The sequence below is a fragment of the Rhipicephalus microplus genome, chromosome 6, assembly GCF_043290135.1.
Source record: "Rhipicephalus microplus isolate Deutch F79 chromosome 6, USDA_Rmic, whole genome shotgun sequence".
In the NCBI taxonomy this organism is placed as follows: Eukaryota; Metazoa; Arthropoda; class Arachnida; order Ixodida; family Ixodidae; genus Rhipicephalus; species Rhipicephalus microplus.
The window spans coordinates 195443471-195465992 of record NC_134705.1 but is presented as its reverse complement, the minus strand read 5'-3'; the positions used below and the strand labels follow the sequence as shown (position 1 = coordinate 195465992).

The following is a 22522-nucleotide window of genomic DNA, read 5'->3' as shown; positions in this document are numbered from 1 at the left end:
TTTGCGCTTGCAACCAGTGTGGCCGGTTGTTGTGTTTTGACGTGCGGTACACTTTTGTGCATGTGTGGCGTGGTGTATGTACTGCGACAGTCTTGCAAGAATAAAGTCGGTTCCAAGTGAAGCTCTATCTTTCCGCCTATCCTTCTCGGTAGCTTGCGTCGTCTTCTTTTCCTGTTTATAGCCTTTGCCGAGCTTTAGACCTGATCAGAGCCCTTCACTGTATTCAGGAGGTTTCTATGGTGGAGTAAATTACTTTAAACCATTGAGTGCTCTTGGCAAATACAGAACAACCTTTATGCTGTTGCGCTTAATATTAGTGCATCATTTGACAAACCTTGCATTTCGCAGACACTTTTGCAAGAAGCTCCCATTCGTTCGCAAAAGTGTATTAAAGTTGAACAAAAAGCTTTGGGACAGTATGTTGGTTCCCTTTATTGTTGCAATGTCAATATACAACAAAAACATAACTGGGCAGGAGAGAAATGACACAAAAAAATGACACGGCTTTCCTTTGGCAAAATGCTCCACGCTAAAATCTTGTATACATATGTGTATATATATGAGTGTATATATATATATTTTTTTTTATATATTGTATAGATATATGTATATATATATAGGCTCTGAATTAGGTTGCTTTGCAGGAGTACAGAAAAATTGATGGCAGGGTAGTAAATAAACTGTTAGCAGCTGTACTGTTCTCAAGTATGGTGCTGGGAAGGGAGTGAGAAATGTTGAAGTGGAGAAACTTGCTTCATCAGTGCAGCTACCAGGCGTCGTACGTTGTGGTGTATCATCTAGCTTGAACCTCGCTAGTCGTCTGTCAGACAAAACCTCAACTAAAGTATCGCAATTCTACTTCAAATGAAGCTTTGTGGACGAAACTTGAGCCTAGTTTTACCGGATGCCAGTTCTAGGTTTCCTTCCAGAATCCTCAACACGACAAGAGTGCTGCCAATGAGACTGGAAAAAAGGTGCACTACTCGACCTGCTAGCACCACCTCGTGGTACCTAACACAACTGTGATGTTGAGTTTGCTACAAAGACAGAGTTTGATGTAGATTGAACTGATTTGTGGGGTTTAACGTCCCAAAACCACCATATGATCATGAGAGACGCCGTAGTGGAGGGCTCCGGAAATTTCGACCACCTGGGGTTCTTTAACGTGCACCCAAGTCTGAGTACACGAGCCTACAACATTTCCGCCTCCATCGGAAATGCAGCCGCCACCGCCGGGATTTGATCACACGACCGGCGGGTCAGCAGCCGAGTACCTTAGCCACTAGACCACCGTGGCGGCGCCAGCGTTTGATGTAGAAAGTTTGAGTTTTGTGCCTCTGCATGTCGCTTTGAGATTTTCTTCGAGAGCACTCAACATAATGAACATACCAGCGGGAGAGCGAAAAGTATATGGCACTGCACCGATGGTGCAAATGGTACCCGTTGTTGGCTGTTCAAGGTGGCATGGTATGCAAAAGCATACTATTGAACCATTGCACTCTGTCACTGTCAATAGGCGAGAGAAGAAGACCTCTTGGAAGCTGTGCGGGGTGACCATCCGGATTGTGAGGTGGCCAACGTTTGCTTTCACTGAAAAGGGGTTTAATTGCTTCAAGAGAATAATGTAATGAATTTTGTGTGATCCAGTACTAGTTCCCTTGCTCGCAGGCTAATGAGTCCACGGCTTCTGCAACATAGATGAAATCCCAAACAGAATCGTCCCTTCATTGCTAAGATAGCTGGTGTATGCAACCTTTTATCCAATTCATTTATCTAACTGCACTGTATAACGTAGCTACAATTAATACTTTAGACAAAACAAGCGGTTTTGAACACTGCCAGCACAATGACAGTATGTTTGCTCAACCAATACAGGATAAAACTAAAGTTTCTTAATGTCGGAGATGAGTTCATTGTAATGAGGTTCAAGTGTATGCCGGAGGGAAAGCAGTGTATCATAAGCAACACCCTCAGTGCAGCAAAGGCTTGGTACTTGAATGCCTTTATATTACTTTTTAAAAATTTTCACGTGACGATACCGAGCTTTTGGACATGCTTCTGGAAATTGGCGAGTCTCCAAACAGATACTTTGCATTCCACAGTTTAGGAGAGTGCTGCAACGCAGGGGACTTGCATAATGACAAAACGTAAGGTCATACAAGAAGATGACAAGGCAGTTGCTGCATAATAACAATATATATCCGTACAGATGCAAGTGGACATGGCATTGGTGCAGTGCTGGCTCAGAAACAACATGGCCATGATTGCGTTATTGCATATGCCAGCCGCCTCCTATCCGCCCCTGAACATAACTATTCGATCACAGAGCGTGAGTGCTTGGCTCTTGTATGGGCGGTGGCGAAATTTCGACCTTATTTATACGGACGCCCACTTTCGGTAGTTACCGACCACCACGCACTCTGCTGGCTCAACTCTCTGAAAGATCCATCAGGCCGCCTTGGTCGCTGGGCATTGTGCCTGCAAAAGTTTTCCTATTCGGTGGTCTACAAATCTGGCCGCTTACACCATGATGCCGATTGCCTTTCCCGGTACCCTGTTGACGATTCTGAGGACACTGACTAGCCCACGGGGAACTCTATCTTGTCAGTGTCCGACTTCCTTAATATTGGGGAAGAACGGAAGCGTGATCCAGAGCTGCTTGACATCATCAGCCGTATGGAATCCTCCCCTAATGATGCTTCCGTCCGCTACTTTGTCATTCAAAAGGGTGTGCTAACCGTTACAATTTCTGACCAGACGGGCCCGACCTTCTCATTGTTGTGCCTAAGCATTTGCGCCGCTGTGTTCTCACCGAACTTCACGACGCTCCCACGGCTGGACCCCTTGGCATATCCCGCACGTACGAGCGCGTCCGGCGCCGTTTTTTCTGGCCAGGCCTTGCTCGTTTGGTACGCCGATACGCTGCCACGTGTGAAATATATGCCAACGTCGTAAAACACCGTCGCTGCTACCCGCTGGCCATCTTCAACCAATTGACATACCCGCGGAACCATTTTACCGTGTTGGGTTAGACCTGCTTGGTCCTTTTCCCACATCAACATTGGGAAACAAATGGATAGCCGTTATTACAGACTACGCTACACGCCACGCTATTACACGAGCTCTACCGACCAGCTGTGCAACCGCCGTTGCTGACTTCTTGTTACGGGACATTATATTGATCCACGGTGCTCCGAGACAGCTTCTCACAGACTGTGGCCGTACATTTCTATCCCAAGTCATCGCCGACATTCTGCGTTCTTGTTCCACGCACCACACACCGACAGCCGCTTACCACCCTCAAACAAACGGCCTCATGGAACGATTTAACCACACTTTAACAAATATGCTCGCTATGTACGTGTCGCTTGACCACCAAGACTGGGACCTTGCCTTACCCTACACAACTTTCACGTATAATTCATCCCGTCACAGCGGGCTTTTCGCCGTTCTACTTATTGTACGGAAGAGAGCTGGCTTTACCACTGGACACCATCTCAGCTGACACCTCGTCCACCAGCGAGTATGCCCGCGACGCGATCGCGCCAGCCGATCATGCCCTTCAGTTCGCTCGCGCTCGGCTGATGGCGTCGAAAACCAACCAATGCCGTCGGTACGATGCGGAACATAGAGACGTACATTTCACTCCCGGTACCCTCATTTTACTCTGGTCCCCTCATCGTCGGCTGGGCCTATCAGAAAAACTTCTGTCTCATTACACGGGACCCTATCGTATATTGCGTCAAGTAACACCTGTCGCCTACGAGATCAGCCCCATCTATCCATCATCATCTACTATGCGGCCCAGTGATATTGTACACGTCTCGCGGATCAAGCCCCTACAAGAATGCGTCAGATAACGACCTTTAAAGCACCGGGACGGTGCCTCCGCCGCCGAGGTCATGCTACGTGCCAGTGCATGGAGTTGAAGAAGACAAAGAAGATAGACTGGCGCGAGCTAATCTGTGTGGCTGGCACTGCTTGCCTAACCGGCTGTAATTACATCGGTGACTACCCCTCCAAGTCGGCCTCCTTCTCGTAACAATATTAATGCGAAAGATGTCTCCACAGATGGCACGTCTTTTGTACACAACATCACGTGAGGCAAGAACTTAATTGTGAACAAAGTGCAAGGCAAGAAGTGGTGGAGTACTGCAGACAGGCTCTGAACAAAGAACGAATAGACGCAACTATACATGATCTGGGCAAAATTCCAAAATTTTTCAACAAATTCACAAGTTGCATGAGAAGTGAAAGTGGACCAGAAAGATTGTCACCTTAATGACCATACGACAAAGGGCAATTGGGGGATGAGCATTGAGATATAATGATGGTGAAATACCTATATTAACCACTGTTAACTTGAATACACCGCCAGAACACTGGTAGTGAGTGTAACCTTAATCAGCTGGCAATGTAAATTCTTCAGCCTGTTTGCTATAGTCGTGCCTTTAGCTAAAGCTGTTCAAAGCTAGTTTTTTGTTGCTTTCAAACAGCAGAAGCTTATACACATGTTAAAAAAATAAGCAATGGAGTTGCTGAGAAATGAGCAGGTTAACGAGGGTCAGCCTGCAGGAAAAGTACACAACACTTCAATTAAAATCGGTAAAACGGCATTCTCCAAAACAAAAAAAATGTACATTGCAGGATATGGTCATCAAGACGAGGCCTGACATGAGAACTCTGCTTTTGATACTGCACAGCACATGGCAAGCGAAGGAACAATCATACACTAAGTGAGCTGAGACATCGTTCCGACATGTACAAACCTCAAGAGGCTGTAAGCACTATTATATCCTTCACACCACCAGTTGAACGTGGCCTTTACTAGCATGCATGGTGTGGCACACTGCCAAGTTGAACGTGTATGCATATGTGAAAAAATGGGAGCAGTCCGGCTGTGGCTGCCACTAAAAGCTCTGAACAGACGAACCCCAATTCGTCGCCATATGACAAAAGGTTTCCGAACTATGATCAGGGACAATTAAAGAATGAGAGGGGCATCTTTTTCTCAAAAGGTATGACTGGTATGCCATTTTACCCCTCAGCAATTGAAGACAGCAATCCCTCCCCAGTGTTGTTTTCACGGAGACGAGGAAACCTGGCAGATCAGTGACAATAGGCATACCGTTGGCGCATACCGCACGTGCGGGCAGCCGATACGTTAGGACCTGGCGAAGACAAGACAAATTGTCACACAAACTAGTTTGAAGAAGGGAATGAGGAGAAAGGTTTTTCCAGCCTTGTACACAAAGTATATTATTGCCACAACCCTTACCACCCTTCTCACATTATGTATGGGCAAGCACCACTGTTTAGATGCACCGGGAAAGGCACAGCAGATCAACACTGCTTTTAAAGGCTTACCACTTATTTATATTGGCTCTGAGGCAAAAAGCTCGAGGAATGCGAGCACACAGATGACGGTACGAACAGGGAGGTGTCTGTATACACTGCTTACTGGTATGTGTTTATGCACCTTTCAAGTGACACCTGCAGCTACGTCACTAATCTGTCACTGTCTATAGTTGCAGCCATGGAATTGTTTGCCCAATGCTCTTACGCGTTCCTCTTAACAGCGTACCACACTGTACATGTCAATGGTGCAACTGTGCACTAGTTTGTTGACCAATAAAACAAGAATAATGTGGGGTGAAGCATTGCCATCACACCAACAGTACCCTAATATGTACGCCTTTCTTCCAACATATGAGTAAACAATGGAAATACACTTTGTAAATATGACAAATATTATAATAAAGTGCTGGCATGTTATACAAACTTTACATCTTTGGGATCGGTACATGTTAGGCGATAAATTTGGGCTGTAATGGAAGCAGCTGCAAAAAGCTGAGTTAAAAAGGGCGTCCCATAGTCGACGAAGCATCTGCATAGAAGAGTGTTCAGAACAGATACATGCATACATTGCATATCAGAGGATGAACGTTGTTACGTTATCTGACAACGGCACGTTTTAGCAAAACATTTTCAAAGAGCAAAGAGTTATAACTTGTATCGGTGGCCATCCTAGCCTAAGTGAAAGGGAGTGCCCAAAAAGTGCGTGCAAGACGGAATCGCCTACACGAACAAGAATATTAGTAGTTGCAATTTGTATACACAATAAATGAGCCAAAAAGACACGGAGACATGCATATAGAGAATATGTACACAGTTGGCTACAGTTATAAATTGCATGCACTGACTGACTCGGCGGTTAGACAAATTAGTACTGCCGGAAACATGGCAGTTCTCAAGTGCCACTAGTATCAATGTAGGTGCAGTCTTACTGGCAAGCCGAACACAATGCAATAGAGAACATAACATATTGTACGTCACTGTATGCAATGTTAAAACATTACAGTAAAGTCCGTACAACAGGAACTTTGGGACAAGGCTCATACCCGCAGATGTGACTGAATAAAAGACATATTGGCTGCAATTAATGGAAAGTTTGTAATTTCAGTGAAAGTGCTTGCTTTTACTATGTGCAAAGCAAATTATGATCCTGCACAAAAACTAAACACAAGGCTATTGCTAACATCACTTCACGAGATCAACGACACAAGAGGTCTCAATTCAACCACTCGCGGAATAAAAAGAAATTTTAATGACCAGATGCAAGATGTGTGTAACAACAGTGTGCTTCATGGCAATAATATGAAACTGTCCTTAAAACTGATTACAGAACGGTCTATTCAAACAGTCCATGTAAAGTCCTCGAATGTGATTGAGGTGAATAACCTTCAAATTGGAAATAAATTCTAACACATTGATTCAACTGCTGAAGATGAGGCGTGTAATGGCTGCCAGTGTAAATAACCACTGCTTTGCCACACTTTGGGACATCACGTGCGAGTGCTCTGGAATAGCAAGAATAAAGATTCGTTTCAAACCGAGTGAACAACAGAAGCAGATCCTGGGGCTTGAGAATATGTCGTGATGACAGCAGCGCACTCCACATGTCGCTTATGTATATATGTACAGCTATGCGTTGTGGAAAGTGAGGCTAGCCTGCCGCCTTTGCGCGGGCTCATTACGCAAAGGTTTCTGCTGCATGCCATGAATAGCTGATAGCTGCAAATTTTGCAGATAACGAGAATATGCAAAAACCCATTCATATGGCACTTGACGTAAGCATGGCCCTCGTGACACACCCCCAGAAACAAAATAACAAATAAGGAAAAAAAGAAAACACAATGAATATGTGTATAAGATGCACATTCACAACACGTGAATGCGTGACGCTCATGCTGTGGTGTATGTGTGTGTCATGCACACGGCCACTACTATACTATTAATTTACTGCTATCCCCCCAACCAAACAGTTAAATAGAAAGGGAGAACCTGACATGTCAGACATGTATGACTCGATGCTGCCATATTCCAGTCAAAGAACGGCATGGAATAAAGTAGACATACCAAAAAAATGATCATAAGAAGAAGAGCAAAACAAAAAACCAAAGTAAAATATAGCAAGATCAACAACAAAACTGTGTGCTTTGGTGGGTTCAATAGAACCGTGTTCCTGTCTGACTAGTGTACTGATGACGGTTCTGACCAGCAAATGTGCCGTTCACTTGGCGTGACACGGACACAACCGGCTGCCCCGTCACGAGCGACCCTGGGAGCGAAGACCGAGGAATCACACTCGTCTGGACGTAAAATTTTTCGTCACCGTAGCTGTTGGCCGACGATGATGACGACGATGCGGTTCCCTTGCTGCTGCCATGCTCCATGTGTTTCTGGAAAGCCTGCTGCGAGATGTGCGTGTAACCTTGCCCTTGCTGCGACGACGAGGACGAGGTGGGTGTGACGACCCCGTGCTGTTTCAATGTGAGCTCTGTCGCTGTTGAAGGGTGAGAAGTAGCAAACTGTGATGTGTACGCGCCGTAGATTGGCGACCCTGTTGTTTCGCCGCCGGGAATGATGTGGTGAGGCGTGAAGTAGACTGGAGACTGCTGTGACGCTACAGACGTCACAACTGTCGGATACGGAACCAGCTTCGAGCCGTACGCGGTTACCTGTGCCTTGTAGGTGAACTGGGGTGTCTGGTAACCGCCCTGGGTGTGCGACGTGAGGGGTGGTGACGGTGGCGTGTGAGGCCGTTTCAGCGTGTTTGGGTGCGTCCTGACTGCGCCGCCGGACTGCGGGCTGGTCATCTTGTACAGGACAGGTGTGCGGCCGAGGCTTTGGATGTAAAGCGGCTGGGCTTGGCCTGCACCACCCACAATGCTGAGAGCCTGGTGATTGGCGTAAGCGTGACTGGCCACAGCAGCAGCCTGCGCTGCGGCCACTTCACTGGCCTCTTTGTCGAGTGCCCGGCGGCGGGTGTCGTCTTCGTGGAGTACTTTCTTGAGTTGCATAAAAAGCTGATGCTTCTCTTCCTTCAGCTCTTTGAGTTTCTTCTCCGACTGCGTCACCTGTAGCATGTCCCCCCAATAAACAAATATACAAGGTAGTGAGAATATTTCTCCGTATTTGAAACACGATCAAGACTACCTCCTTCGTGCTAATTGTAGAAGGGAGCCAGTCACGGTCCAAGCATTAAATACCAATCAAGCTCTGCCAGGATTGAAAGTGACATTCCGGCCAGTATAAGAGTACAAAAAACAATCAAAACTGCAACAGCAAACTAGTAATACCGCCCAAATAAAAGGTTACGTTCAAAGTAAAATGTTCCATGCACTAGCAACAACTGAACTAGGGGGTTTCATTGAGCGCATTCGTAGTTCCGCGTCACGCACAGACGATTAGTAGCACAGAGATTTCGCTGTGCGCACTGCAGGTACGTGGAAAAGGTATTCAAGTAAAAAAACAATACACACGGAGCACTGCCGATCATGATTCAGCTCGATAGGGATCAGATTTCCTGAACGGTGATTACCCTCTGACGCTTGAGTAAGGGGCCAATCACGGTCAAGCGATTCGATCCTGAACAGGCCCAATCGCGATCGAAACTGACCGTGCCCCCGACGCCAGAATTATTCCTGGAATCTCCCGCCAACACGGACGCGTCAGAAACGAAACTTCAGTCACTTTCAATCACCAACGACGCATTCTACGACCGTTTCAATTTGACTTGATCGCGACGTTCTTTTTACGAAATGCGGCAGGTGCTGCGGGAGGCTTTAAATGAGTGGAGGTAGCGTTCCCCACAACAAGTACTGGCTCAGCGCAGCATGTTATCTCTCCCCGAGCACTGGCTACTTCGTATTAGCCTGTCACCCGAGAGCTCACCTGATCTTTAATTTCTTCCAACGTCATGGCATCTTGCTTGCGCTTCAATTCCTGCTCCCGGCGCAACCGTTCTATCGCTTCGTCAGCCTCTTGTTCCTGTTTTTTCCTTTCTCGCTCACGCATGATGTGGTTCTTCAGGGCCGCCCACATCTGAAGACTCATCTTGGGTCGTTCGATCAGCGCCGGCATCTTTGCAGCGTTCGCCTTTGCACCGTTCCCTTGCAAAAGCGAATAAATTTGACTAAGCGAAGCTTCTAAAAGCAGAACGGAGTTGACTCCCGTTCTGCATCTCCGTTACAGGGCGGCCATGTTGTAAACAAGATGTGAAGATGTAAACGTAAACATCTTTCTTTTTTTTTTTTTTTTCGTTTATCAGAAAATGAAGCAGCGTCGTTGGATTCATTACTACTCTGGCTAAAAACCAAACCACTGCGTGTAGTTATAGTGTTTATATATTTTAACGCGCCAGGGACATATCACACGTAAATCCTTTTCTACTTTGCATATGTATTGATGATGATTGTGTGCATTTATTTGTGGTCGTTTCGGTTAGCTCGGTACACGTGCTTTCGGGTTGGCACTTGAACAACGAAGGGTTAACGCACGGATTGACAAGTAATTTGTTTGTTTGCAGCGCTGCAGTGCGCGCCGCCGGTAACCTCGGTTTCGTGTAAACACGCAAGTATGCGACCCGGATATAAGTGGTGGTAAGGTGTGCAACCCCGTCCAAGTTCCAACAGAGCTTGCCGGACACCCGTTTGTGGAACACCTGTGTGAACTCTTCCGGGATGGAGCTGGCAGATTTCGCGCTCATCACTGCCGGCTGCTGCGGTGACAACGAGGTGATCGGACTCTTGGAAAAGCTCGAAAGCTGTTGGCGGGGCTACTCTAATCGCGTCCCCGGCAGCGGCGATTCGGGGTCCTGGCCACCTCGCGATTCCCTGATTCGCACAACTAGGTTAGTTCTCCAAGACCCATGTCTTCGCGTCGCCCAAGGCGCGTCCTTGGATGTCAGGAAGACTTACGCCGACGGCCTGCGCCGGCTCGTACGGGTCGTAACACCCGCAGTATCCGGTATCCTCCGCGAGTCGTCCTCCAACTTGGGCCACTCTCCGGTGTTTACGGCGACCGTATCAGACGTCGTGCCGCCGCTTCTCAAGTGCGCCAGCATACTCGGAGAAAACGAACTCGGGCAGGCATACGACTGCGTCGCCAGTGCAGTGGAGACGTTCATCTCCGACAGTGTCAGCGACACCGTCGAACCCTCGTTGCCGATCCTAAACTTGTGCTTCGAATGTTGTCGAGCGCTGGTTCGAGTGGGCGACGAATTCGCCATCTCTGGACGTCTCGAAAAGTTGTCCGAGCTGATGCTAGAGGCCCTGAAAGTAGGCAAACCGGCAATCGTGTCTCAGGTAATTGCGAGATACGTCCCAGAACTCGCTGCCGTACGTGAAAAAGACTTGCACGCATTCGTCACGAGAGGCCTGGAGGTGGTGCGTTCGTTTTTCGAAGCGAACGAGAATGGGTATCTGGAGGAGAAGCACCAAGGGGGTTTCGCGATACTCTGCGGGCTTGCGCAGTACCTGCGACGCACCGTACTCCGCAGCGACGAGGACAGTTCTTCCACGGAAGTCTGCGACGACCTCTTCTGGCTGATTTTGCAGCACGGCTTGGTGCACCCGGATTCCTTGACGCGAAAGAGGTCGATGTACGTCATGAAACATGTCCTGGATGCTTGCTGCGACGAGAAGTTGTCCCTCTCGGGCGTCCTTTTTTCTTGGAACCCGGACGAAGCGGCGGAGCTGATGGCTGTTTGGCAAGAACTATTTCTCGTCCTGGAAGTGCTTGAAGAGAAGCAGGTTCGTTTGAGTGTCACCTCAAGTGGTGCCGTGCTTCAGTAAAGCCTGGCATGCCACTCAGGGTGCATTATTTTTCCGAAGGCATGTCTCCAATATGGAATCTCTGTGCTGAGTGGTGTGGTGCACTGTAGTACAGCTTGTATCGTGTGTCACTTCTTAGTGCTTTTTTTTCTGCGGCCAATCTTTAACGTTAAATGTATGCGATTCACTTTCAATTTGCACTGCGGGGGCATCAATGTGACTTGCAAAGTCTTGCAAAAGGACACATTGACATTTTATGACACTTGTATGCACCTCTAAGGTGCATACAAGTGTCATATAAATTCATATGCCAGGTGTGAGGAGTTTCACTTATACACAATTACAATTAACAGGCTTTCGCTTGTGCACACAAATAGTTTGATATATCAGCATGGACATTGGCGGGATTTGGTCTTGAGGGTAGCAAACCCGTGTCGCATCGTGGTGGGGAGGCAGCAACTGCTCGTGCAGCATGGGGGGAGAAGGCAAGAGCCCCTTTTGCACCCTCCTGCCAACGTGCTTACAGAAGAGTTTGACTATATCATAATACCCGATATACCTATATGATCTAGTGAAACTCTTCTCTGACGACCTGTAGCGATGTTTGTTATTTCTTATTGACACTGTAAGAAAGATGCAGGAAAAAAGGTGTTTACATGGTGACATTATCCATAATTATGAGCATTTATATGCCCGATTCTCCACCTAAAAGTGGGTTTTGATGAGACCAGTGCAACGATAGACTGAAAGGGACCTTTAGCTTAAGGTGTGCTAATAAATCGCACTCTTTGTCGAGAAGGCGCCTACTCTTGCCATTAATGTAAAGCTTCATAAGCAGGTAAAGTGACCGAAACAAGATGTGTATGTATGCCACCCAAAAGTTTGTTTTAAATAATCCTTTATAACTAAACAATGAATAATTTGTATTCCAGAGAAATCAAAGGCAACATACAGCCTAGAGGGCTTTGAGAACTTTTGTTATGCCATTTTTGAATATTAGAAAGACTACATTACTTCTTGTAACATTATAACATTATATGCAACGCTAACTTTGAACAGTACTACTGAACACAGAGTAGAACACCCACACCTACATTATGTTCTACTCTGTCTGCGTTCAGTTGTGCTGTTCAAACTTATCGTGACAAATCAACTAGCCCACCAGCACAATTTGGTCACCATGATCTATGAGCAGCGACATGCCCATACTAGTAAAAACTGATTATGAGAATCTTATATTGTGACGACATGGGATATGGTGAATGTTCAATTCAAATGGTCATGTTGTTGTTTGCTTTCCTGAAAAGATGAAAAGTTCTTGAACATGGGGCATTGTTGGAGCCAACGTTTTGACAGGTGGACTTGTCTTCTTTAAGGCTGCAACTCTAATGTTCAAGCACGCTTGTATTCTTCAGGGTTTCAGCCGCGGAGAAGACGAGTTTATTTGTTGAAACGGTCCCTCCAGTGAAACCTCATGTTCAAGAACTTTTCACGTGTTCATGCTTCCATCTTCTTGATAACCTCTCCCCTTCTTTTGTTTTTATGAACAGCCGCATTGAAATTTTAAATGTCTATAATTGGTAACGGGGTGTGTCAATGAAAGAACACTGCAAACTTAGCTGAAGAGCGTCTCTATTCAGCAAACAAAATTTTGCGTTGATGTTGTTATTGATTACCGTCAATCGGTGATGATTCTTTTGAAACCATACAGACGTGTCCTAAATACGATTCACAAGCTGTGGCACTGATCCATTTCAGCCCCACGTTGTGAAGCCGATGCTGGCAAAGTTTTCATCATTCTTGGAACGTGCGGAGAATTCTTTGAAGGTCCACGTCTCCTGGACACTCCTGGTGTTCAACCGTATGTTGACGCACGAGAGCCGAACTGTGGTCAAGTGGGCGATCTCCAAGTTCACGAGCTCCCCCGCTTTGGTTAAGCTGATGTTTGACAACGACATGGAGAAGGTGAGAGGGGACTGTTGAAACATTGCAGCATTATCGTTTGGCATACAGATGTCAGTGGAAGTGTCTCGTGTTAACGGCTCTTCTTGTTGCAGTTTGTACTGGGCCCACTCACACACTCCTTGAATGACTGTGCCATCTTTGCAAGGTGTGTGATGCGGCACTTACTTGATTATTCGCAGCTTTATCAGACTGGTACTTTTTTTCTTGTGCCTAACGTATTCTAACCTAACCTGAGATGTCTTCCTTATCCTCCATCCACATTCCGTAATAGAACATCGTTTCTTACCAAAAATGTAGGCTGACCCTTAACAGCTCATGGGAAATTCAACTACCACATTTAGTTGGGTAAAACCAGTATGTGTTAGTGTAGAGTTATACTGGCTAGTGTTACTTTCAAGCAACGTTTCTTTGCAGAATAGTAGGTTTGTACTTGAAAACTCGACTTGCTGCCCAAGCTGAAAGAAAAACAGGAGGGGAGACGGGAAATTCGTACTTTGAAACGGTTAAAGCATTGCTAAGGCGGCTAATATAGGCCATCTTCTGCTACAATACCAACATTGTCTTTCATTCAGTCTCAATCGATCGATTGAATTGTCAACCAACATTTTTCCAAGTGACTGATTTCAAGTGGAAGTTCCACCCGCTAGTCGTGGAATGGAATCCGGGCTGCGGCAGCTGCTTTTGATGGAAGCGAAAATGCTTGAGGCCTGTGTGCTTAGATTTAGGGGCCCGTTAAAGAACCCCATGTGGTCAAAATTTCTGGAGCCCTCCACTACGGCAACTCATAATCGTATGGTGGTTTCAGGACGCTAAACCCAACATATCATATATCAAGTGGAAGTTCTACTGTGGCATGCTTCACAGAATAAAATTAAAACCTTACACTAGTTTGGGAATGTTATATTACAATAGTTGTCTTCTGTCATCAGAAATCACTGATGTAATATCTCACTGCCCAGTGAGATATTACAGTACTTGTGCTACTTTTTTAAAAATATTAACTATACAGCAACTACTGGTGCTTTATCAAGGTAAAGGCCTTAGTCAGGAAGTTCAAGTGAACTGTTCATTTTGCCTTTCTGGAGGAAGCGATGTAACTGCCCAAATAAGTCAAGCGCATGAAAATAAATAAAAGTTGTTACTCTGCCCTGTGGGCCAGCTATTGGCACGTAGTATTGCACAAATTTTACGCACTCTCTGATGACATTAAACAAAAGAAGTTGTGTGTTTCATTTTGGGTGCTCTACCGAACATCTTACAAATCGTTTTTTTTTCTGGCAGTTGTGTGTTCAACTATTACCATAATAGGTGAACACTTCAAGGTATTCAGGGCCACATTTTACAAGTCTATGTTAACACATTACTTTAAATATGTTAAAACTAGCCTTTTCTTCTTCTCTCAAGGGAAGACACCGATCCGCTTGGTTCCCCGGCCCGTCTGGCGCAAAGCCTTGAATCCTTCTTCAAACACTGCCATGACGTTCTGTCAACAGTGAACAAATTCGGTATGAAATATTCACAGCTCCTTATTGTTGTTTAGTTTTTGTGTCTCTCCATTTTTTCCCCCTATTTTTGTCAAGCGCTGGAGATGCGTCAAACATCAATATTCTAACTAGGGTATAGTTAAAAACAGCAAGCATTTTAATTTATTGTGGTATTCCTCTGTCTGTTCACGTTGATTTTGTTTACAGTTGAACTCCTTTGTAAGAGACTCTGATATAAGAGACATTCAGGTATAAGAGACACACAAATGCGCTTGCGTCGGATTAGGGTTCGATCAGAATTGGAGAACATGGTTACCTGCTCATGTGAGACACCTTGTATAACAGAAAACAACTGCTCCTTCATATGTGTCTCTTATTAAGGTGTTCAACTGTACTTCTGAGCATGGCATGATCTTCGTTTTAATAGATATTAGCTTATCGATAACTTAAGTCAATAACTGATGCAAGCCAAAATTTCTAAGAGGTCACTATATCTCTTCTTGTGTGCACAGTTTTATATCATGGCTGGACCATAGTTACTATGCTTACGGCCGTGCAGTAAGCACAGCAATGATGAACGCTACATTCCTGCAGTGTTGATTGCCAATGCGAGCGTGCAGTGTATGCAAGTATCGCACAGTTTTTCCTTCAACACAATGCAGGAGGTTTCCTTGAAAAGTTGTTTGCGGCGCTGTCAAAGCAGTCCTGGAACGGTGTCTCCCTTATGTACATCAGCTATGCCCTGCTCGGCCTCAAGAAGCAGCCAATCCTGGGCGACTCGGCGCTAGTCAGTGTGGGGTTCGTTGCTTCTCTTCTTCCTGCAGTGCACACAATTAGTTGGCCGGTTCTGATGAAACATCATCTTCCAGGGCCATCATTGTTGACATACAGCGGTTCCAGGAGCCTGTCTTACGTGCAGCTGCCCAGTGCTATTTGTTGGTCATCTGCCTGCGGCTACTTGATCCGGTAAGTGCGGTAAACTGCGTATAGTTTTGCCATAAAGTTTTGGTTCACCTTATTAAGTGATTTTGGTGTGGAAATTTTGGTACGAATCTCGATAGGGAGATGGTATCGAATGATTCTGGACTGCATGACATTGTAAAGCACTTTGTTCAAGTTCGTGACAATGTCCCTCTTGATTTGGAAGTGGGTAGTTTTTGTTCCTTACTGGCCGTAGAGGTCTAGTGGTTGTGTGGCTTGATTGCTGACCCGAAGGTCATGGGATCGAATATCTGCCGCGGCCATTGTGTTTAAACAGAGGCGAATTGCTAAAGCCTTGCATGATTAGATTTAAGTGCATGCTAAAGAGACCAAAGTGGTCAAAATTTCCAGTGTTCTGCACTAAGGTGTCTCTTTTAAACTAATGGCTCTGGGATGTAAAGCCCGAGATTGGTACGTATTTAATAAATAACAGTACGTGCACTCTGCATCTGTACTATGTAACAATACAAACTTTCTTACTTTAAAAGGCTAGTGATTTCTTACTTTAGAACTAAGGTTTGATGTGACAGAACCTTTATATTCCTGATTCATGACCACGTTACAACAAACTAATTTGAATTCTTTGTAATTTCTCCAGAACTGTGCCCTAGACACAGGCACAGTTTTCACATCCAGCCAGCAGTTATCCAGAATGACACATTCAATTTCAGCTTCTTTGCTAAGGCAAATAAAAAATAGAATGAACTACAAAGTGCAGCGACATGTTCCTCCATCAGAACTGTTATTGTAGCTTTAGATTCACTTATCTCCTCTGAAACAATCGCATCACGGCACATACTTTATTTTTCTGACATGCTCTTTTCAATGTATTTTGACTCGTGATCAACTTTAATGCTTTGCCGTTTTTCTTTTGTTGATTTATGCTTACAATGCACTCAGCATAAATGAACTTGCTTGCTTTGCTCTGTGTCACTATCTATAAATACTGCCTGGCCATTTTTTGCTCGACGTACCACACAGCACTGTCTGTTTTCTTGTGCAACTGTATTAACTTGTTCTCCTGTAAAAGCCGCTGTTTGGGTTGGCAGTGCGAACAAACAAAGAATTATTATTGCCACGTTCCTTCCTCAAGTTTTGTTATCTCCCTGTTACACTGCAATTCTCAGCGGGAACCACGACAGCAGTGTTTGAGAAGCTTCAGGACTGTAATAGATAATTTTCTTAAGATTATGTGTGCGACATGAACATTACAGATTATTCTGGAACCTACGTTGCCACTAGGGATAATGCTGGAATATTTGATGGCACATGCATAAATGCCGAAACGCTTCACCGCTTCTCAGTCAATCGACGTCCCACGTTCTGTTCAACACTATCAGTGCCAGCGTGTGTCGTTGTAAGCCGACTTTCCGTTTACCGGCCACAAGTTTGGCCAAACAAACAGTTTAATTTTGGACAAGTTGTCTGTGCCGCCTTTGTTGATGCCACGACAACGTGGCATAATTAACATTCTTGGATTTGTTACAGACAAAAGTGACGTACCACCAGCTGTCGGCCTTCCTGGGCCTCTTCGATCAGGAGGAGGTCATGACGAGAGGCACGGCTCAGTGGAAAGGGACGGTGTCTGCGCTGCGGGAGCTCCTCCTGACCGAGGACTCTGAAGAACCAGGCCTCCGGCCGGCCGATGTGACCAGCTTTCTGGCACACTCAGTTAAGGATCTTATCGAAGCCAGTTGTAAGTGGCAATGCCTGAACGGTGCTCCGGCGAAGCAGGCTTGCACGGCACGGCAAGTTTTCCTGATGGGCCGGCTGTTGTTGCCAGAGCATTCCTCTTTAGCACAAACCGTTACACACTTCAAGTTGGTGGTGGTGGTGGTGGTGGTGGTGGTGGACATGACTTTGGGGTGAATTCCCTGCATGTTGCCGGAGGGTCTCCGTTATGTTTCTTTTTTTTCTGCCGAGAGATCGCCTTGTGTAAACTTAAACTTGCTGTTTTTAGATGCATGTACGTGACCACCGGTCACCGGTTACAAGACATTATGAGGTACTGACACAAAAATTTTCATGTTTTCTTTCGTCAAAAGAAAAGCCAAGATCCCAAGAGCCTAGAAGTTGCTCTAGTAAGCATGGATGCTCCCTGAAAAATTAATTCAGTATCGCAAATGAGTTCTGCGGAAACCCACAAGGTGGTGGAATGGTTAAGAAAAAGAAAGAAAACAACCACCCGCTTTGTAGCGAGAAGTCACAAGGAAATCCATACGGATTTCTCAGAAAGAAAAGCTTCTTAGTTGTCAACCCAGAAAGGTGTTGGTCCCGGGTTTGAACCCTGGACTTGGACGTTTTTTTCAACAACTAAGCTTTCCTCTCTGAGAAATCCGTACGGATTTCCTTGTGGCTTCATGCTACAAAACGGGTGGCTGTCTTCTTTCCCTTTCTTAATTACAGTATGTTTTTAAAAGCTATACCCTGACGTCACAATACGGTGTGAGCTTCACATCATGTGTATGAGCTTCACGTCCAGTTTTCGCAGCTTCTTCGTTCTTTATCTCCGTTAGTGATGCAGAAGGAGCCATTATGTATGTTTTTACTGACGCACAGACGGCCATCTCAAATGTTTTGGCATCTGACGTGATCGCAACTAGCCATACTGGTGTGGGAAGTCACCAGGATTCATACGGTAGCCGGACATCACAATGGTGTTTATATCAGTGGGTGCACCATGCAAAAATCGATATAAATGGAGAAATAATATATATCTCAGCAACATTTAATGAGCTTCACACTTGCTCATAGCCATCTCTGTATTCAGGAGATTTGTACGGCATCGTAAACTCAGCTGTGAAAGTTGGTGTCATTACTCATTTAAAAGTGCTCTGTGACACAAATTAACTGTGTTGTTTCCATCGCTTCTTCTCAAACTGTGGAATGCACCGATGTCCTTGCATGAGAAGCAATGTCAATAAAACAAACCGCAGTGTTTTCAGACTGCAGAGACACATGATGGCTATTTTTGTGACAACATTGGTCATGCGTTTTGATTGGTTCGAGGCGACAAGTCGCGTGTAATATTTATGCAGTTCCAGACAGGCCGCACTATTGTTCGCTAAAAATTATAAAAGCACCCTCTATGCTTCCCCTGATACAAAAGGATTTCTGTTTTGAAAGAGTGCAAAGATTTGAAAAGCAATGCTAAGAGCGTTCCACAACTACCACAACGAGGCAAGTCATCCAGTATGCCTTTTTTGGGGTGCGCGATGATTGTAAATGGCCTTTGATGTCAGTGGGAGAGTGAAATGCAAAAAAGAACTTCTTTATCTTGTTGTCTGTGGGGGTTTTCAAGTGTGAAGGCTAATAACTTCCGTTACCATGTACCAATTTTCAGCTCATTTCAGTGTTCCGCACTACACGAACTCCCATGCTGCAGATTGCAGAAGAAAATGCATCGCAGGGCCCCATTAAAGACAAACTGTATGTGGAAGAGCTTTAGCCTATTTCTAGGTTATTGATATTAAGAAATATTATAAAAATAAATCAGAGATACTGATATCAAAGTGCTGGTGGAGCCATCTTGGCTTCAGTGTTAACTAGGAAGAAGGAGTGTCACTGGCACCAACATTTTGGCGTAGATGCTAGCTTATCTTAGTCAGGGCTTTGGGTAGGGATCCTGTTTGACTTCTGGTTGCTTTCAGCCTTCATCATGCCCCTTAACTTCATTCTTGTCAGAATTAACTAGAGCACATACAAATCGTATCTGCAATAACTGTCTCCCATTGGAAAGGGATCAGTGGTAATGATGATGGCATCGTAGATTTCGTTCTGCCTATTCCCGATTTTCGTAAAAACTATTATGCAACACAAGAAAGTTTTCAAAGTTGCAAAGTTAGAAACTATGTAACCATGCAATTTCAGTATGTTGGATGTCACTGAAGGAGTCCATCAGTGCCTTCGTCTTGTCTGTCCTACATAGTTTGAAGTGAATATCAGATGGAATCTGTTCGCAGCGCACAACTGCATGGTTTACGGACCGCTGCACATGCTTCCTGGTGGATGCTTCTCATTTGCGGTACGGCTTGTTCTCGCAAGTGTGTAGTACAGACAAACCTCTTCGTGACATGTCGGACACAAAAATACTTACGTTCTATTTAGAATTCTTTATAAGCATAGCTTATATTGCTGGTATTGGGAAGCAATATCTAAAATGCAGTTCATTTCGGAGGAACTTTTAACGCGATAGCTTTTGAGAGCTTGTTTCGCAGAAATTTCAGTGTCGGTGTTGGCTTCGTTGGCTGTGAGCTAAAAATCATCTTGTGCGTGACCAAAAAATAGAGAAAGATGCAAACAAAATATATTAGTATATAAGTAAGTTCTGGATCTGAGTGGGGATCAAACAATGGTCGTTTGCATGACAAGCGAGTGTTCTACCCCAAATTCACGCATCTGCTTGTAAATACAGTGAAAATAACTTCCTCTGCTTGAAAATGCAGTGAAAGTTACTTTCATGCTTTACAAACACACGCGTCTTGTATACATGCTTCACAATACGACACAAAATATTGCCGTAATAATGCGTGGTACAAGCATACATTGCCATGGGGCGTCGAAACATAGGATTGTCGTAATGACCTCATGGTTTAAAGCCAGGCGCCCACTACAAAATGCACACATGTTACTGAGCCTATTCCCTTTCAAGGCCATGTAGTGGGTGCATAGCAAGTTCGAAAAGATTCCATGCACCAAGGGCTTGAATTACACACTAGGGACAGGATATAGCTACCGCGGTTGACTCTTAAAGGCAAAGTTTAAGGGACCCCCAATTTTTCATAAGGGGCGCTGATGCAACAGACAACTGAGTGTAAGAAACCAGTGTGCTCACATCGAAATAGTGGTTAATCAGAAATTGTGAATCGACTACTCTGCTTACAAGAAATGCCTCATATAAGAAACAAGAACTGTGTATCTGTGCGTGTCTCTGATAAAGATGTTCAACCATTCATTTGCGATTATTTCCTAAAGCTTAGTTCATTACATAGAGTTTTGATTTGCTACTTGAAGAAACACCAATAATGCTATTGATATATGTAGTTTGGTATACAGTTAAACCTCTTTATCAGAGACATGCACCAAGAGCAATTGTCTTTTTATATGAGGTGTCTTTTTTTAATAAACAGGGTACCGCGTATGAGTGTTCTTACCGACACCTATTTAGATGTAGGCACTCTGGTGCCTCCGATACCCCCTTATCTTTTATAAAACATCAGTGTCTCTTATAAAAGAGTTCGACTGTATTTAATATACTTGTTACAAGCACATGTTTGTTATATGCAGATAGAACAATATTGGAACAATATTATATGTAATGCCTTCATTCTATTCATTATATCCAAATACATGCTATAGGCACGTCCGTTACATTGATGTTTAATGGTACTATTTTTGAAAAAGCAGTGTTGGAGATATTAGGTTTAGTTCATAGAACTAGTAGTTAATCATGTTCAAGTTCATTACATAAAAATGTAACATTACTGCTTGATGAAACATCTTTAAAGGAAAAAAAAAAGGAGGGAATGGGGGAGTTGTGTAAAAATAGTGATGTGCAAATGATGTATGTGAAACGATGCATGTTTGATGTGTGTTGAAGAACTAACGCACACGTGGGTATTTGTGTACGTGTGGCGCCCCTAGTGTGCCAAGTCCGCTGCTCTATAGATGCGTCTCGTTTCCCCTCTCTCCAGGTCAAGGCTCGATGACAAGCATGACCTGCGTGTGCCGGCTCGCCCGCATGGCTGTGCTGTTCCACGATGCGAGGCTGCTGTGTGGTGACGTCACGTGGGAGAAGCTTCTAGAGGGCAGCGTCGAGATTCTGAGCGCGGCCAGCACGAGGCCCTACCTCGCGCGGCACCACACACTCAGGGCAGCGCAGCTCTTCATAGCCCTCTACCACGAGGCCAAGCCGTTCAACGGCGACTGTGAGTTCTTGTTGAAGAATTTTTTCTAAGCGAAGCTTTGATAACTCACAAATTTCAGTGTCATACACTCAAGCCTAATTATATCAGTCTCACCTGCCACAAATATACTTTCTTATATTGGAAAATTTGTTATAAACGTATATTTGTAGCACTGTGCCTATTACAGAGCTATTCTTCACTTACTTCATTAAAACCGATAATTTGTCATGTCCAGGTTCATTACTGTATTTGCTTAAATAATAGGCGCTTTTTTTTTTCCAGAATACCCAGCTCCAAGTTCGGGGTACGCTTATTACGCAAGATGGAATTTCCGAAAATTTTATTTCCGACTACAGCTGAGAATGTATGTGTAGCCAAAGTCACGAATATCCGCTCTACAGCCGAAACAACCTTCTTCATAGGCTACACTAGCGCAAAACATTTTCAGCATGCAGTCTTGCGTGTCCTAAAATTGAGGCAGGGAATGCTATCAATTTTCAAAAATTAACATCGGAAAGCCCACATTATCAACAAAATGAATGCAAAAGAGAGAGAGAAATTAACTTTATTTGGACCGGGCTCTTTGTACTTCAGCCGTAAGATGGTTGGCCTCCTTGGTCCAGGTAGCCATGAATCGCTGCCGCCGCCAGATCCCAGTTCACCAACCGTAGTTGGTTGTCAGGGTCTTGCGTCACCAGCAGAGCCTCCCACTAGTCTTCAAATACTTCCTCTGTACCTGTTTCTTTTTCTTCGTTCTCAGTTGGCGGGGACGGCGGTGATAAGTCTGGATTGTTGTACCAGCACCATGTGGTGCTGAGGGTTGCGCCTGTCCGGAGTGCAAAACTTGCAGTCCCACCCATAGATCTCTGGATACATTGCGGGCATCAATGTTTCTTGCGGATAGGTGCTGGCTTGGAGTCTTCTCCAAGTCGCTGCTTGCTCCCTACTCAGACTTGTGTGCCGGCGGTTAACGCTCCCTTTGCTTCCTATAACGTGCCAAAATGTTCTTCTTCTGTATGTGCTGATGCTCGTCGTGACAGCCATGTCGTGTTCCCAGCCTGTCGGAGAT

At 45.0% G+C, this 22522-nt stretch overlaps 2 protein-coding genes across 2 annotated transcripts in view; one reads left to right on the top strand and one right to left on the bottom strand.

Annotated features, from left to right (window-relative positions):
- Positions 1–407: 407 nt before the first annotated feature.
- Positions 408–9579, bottom strand: LOC119166818 (uncharacterized). Its single transcript, XM_037418184.2, has 2 exons — positions 9238–9579; positions 408–8420 (listed from the first exon to the last, which is right to left on the bottom strand). Exons 1-2 carry the CDS (start codon positions 9424–9426, stop codon positions 7509–7511), a joined length of 1101 nt encoding a protein of 366 aa, XP_037274081.2. The 5' UTR covers positions 9427–9579; the 3' UTR covers positions 408–7508.
- A 187-nt stretch (positions 9580–9766) lies between these two features.
- Positions 9767–22522, top strand: part of LOC119168200 (tRNA (guanosine(18)-2'-O)-methyltransferase TARBP1) — a 45298-nt gene continuing 32542 nt past the window's right edge. The window contains exons 1-8 of the mRNA XM_075867440.1: positions 9767–11096; positions 12876–13082; positions 13175–13227; positions 14487–14587; positions 15229–15364; positions 15436–15532; positions 17036–17243; positions 21241–21474. Coding sequence (XP_075723555.1) covers positions 10026–11096; positions 12876–13082; positions 13175–13227; positions 14487–14587; positions 15229–15364; positions 15436–15532; positions 17036–17243; positions 21241–21474 — 2107 coding nt within the window. The 5' untranslated portion in view covers positions 9767–10025. The remainder of the gene's footprint in view (positions 11097–12875; positions 13083–13174; positions 13228–14486; positions 14588–15228; positions 15365–15435; positions 15533–17035; positions 17244–21240; positions 21475–22522) is intronic.

Coding starts and splice junctions, on each gene's coding strand:
- LOC119166818 (XM_037418184.2), bottom strand. CDS start 9,426: ATGCCGGCGCTGATCGAACGACCCAAGATGAGTCTTCAGATGTGGGCG. Junction 8,421..9,237: donor TGGAAGAAATTAAAGATCAG/GTGAGCTCTCGG, acceptor GACATGCTACAG/GTGACGCAGTCGGAGAAGAA.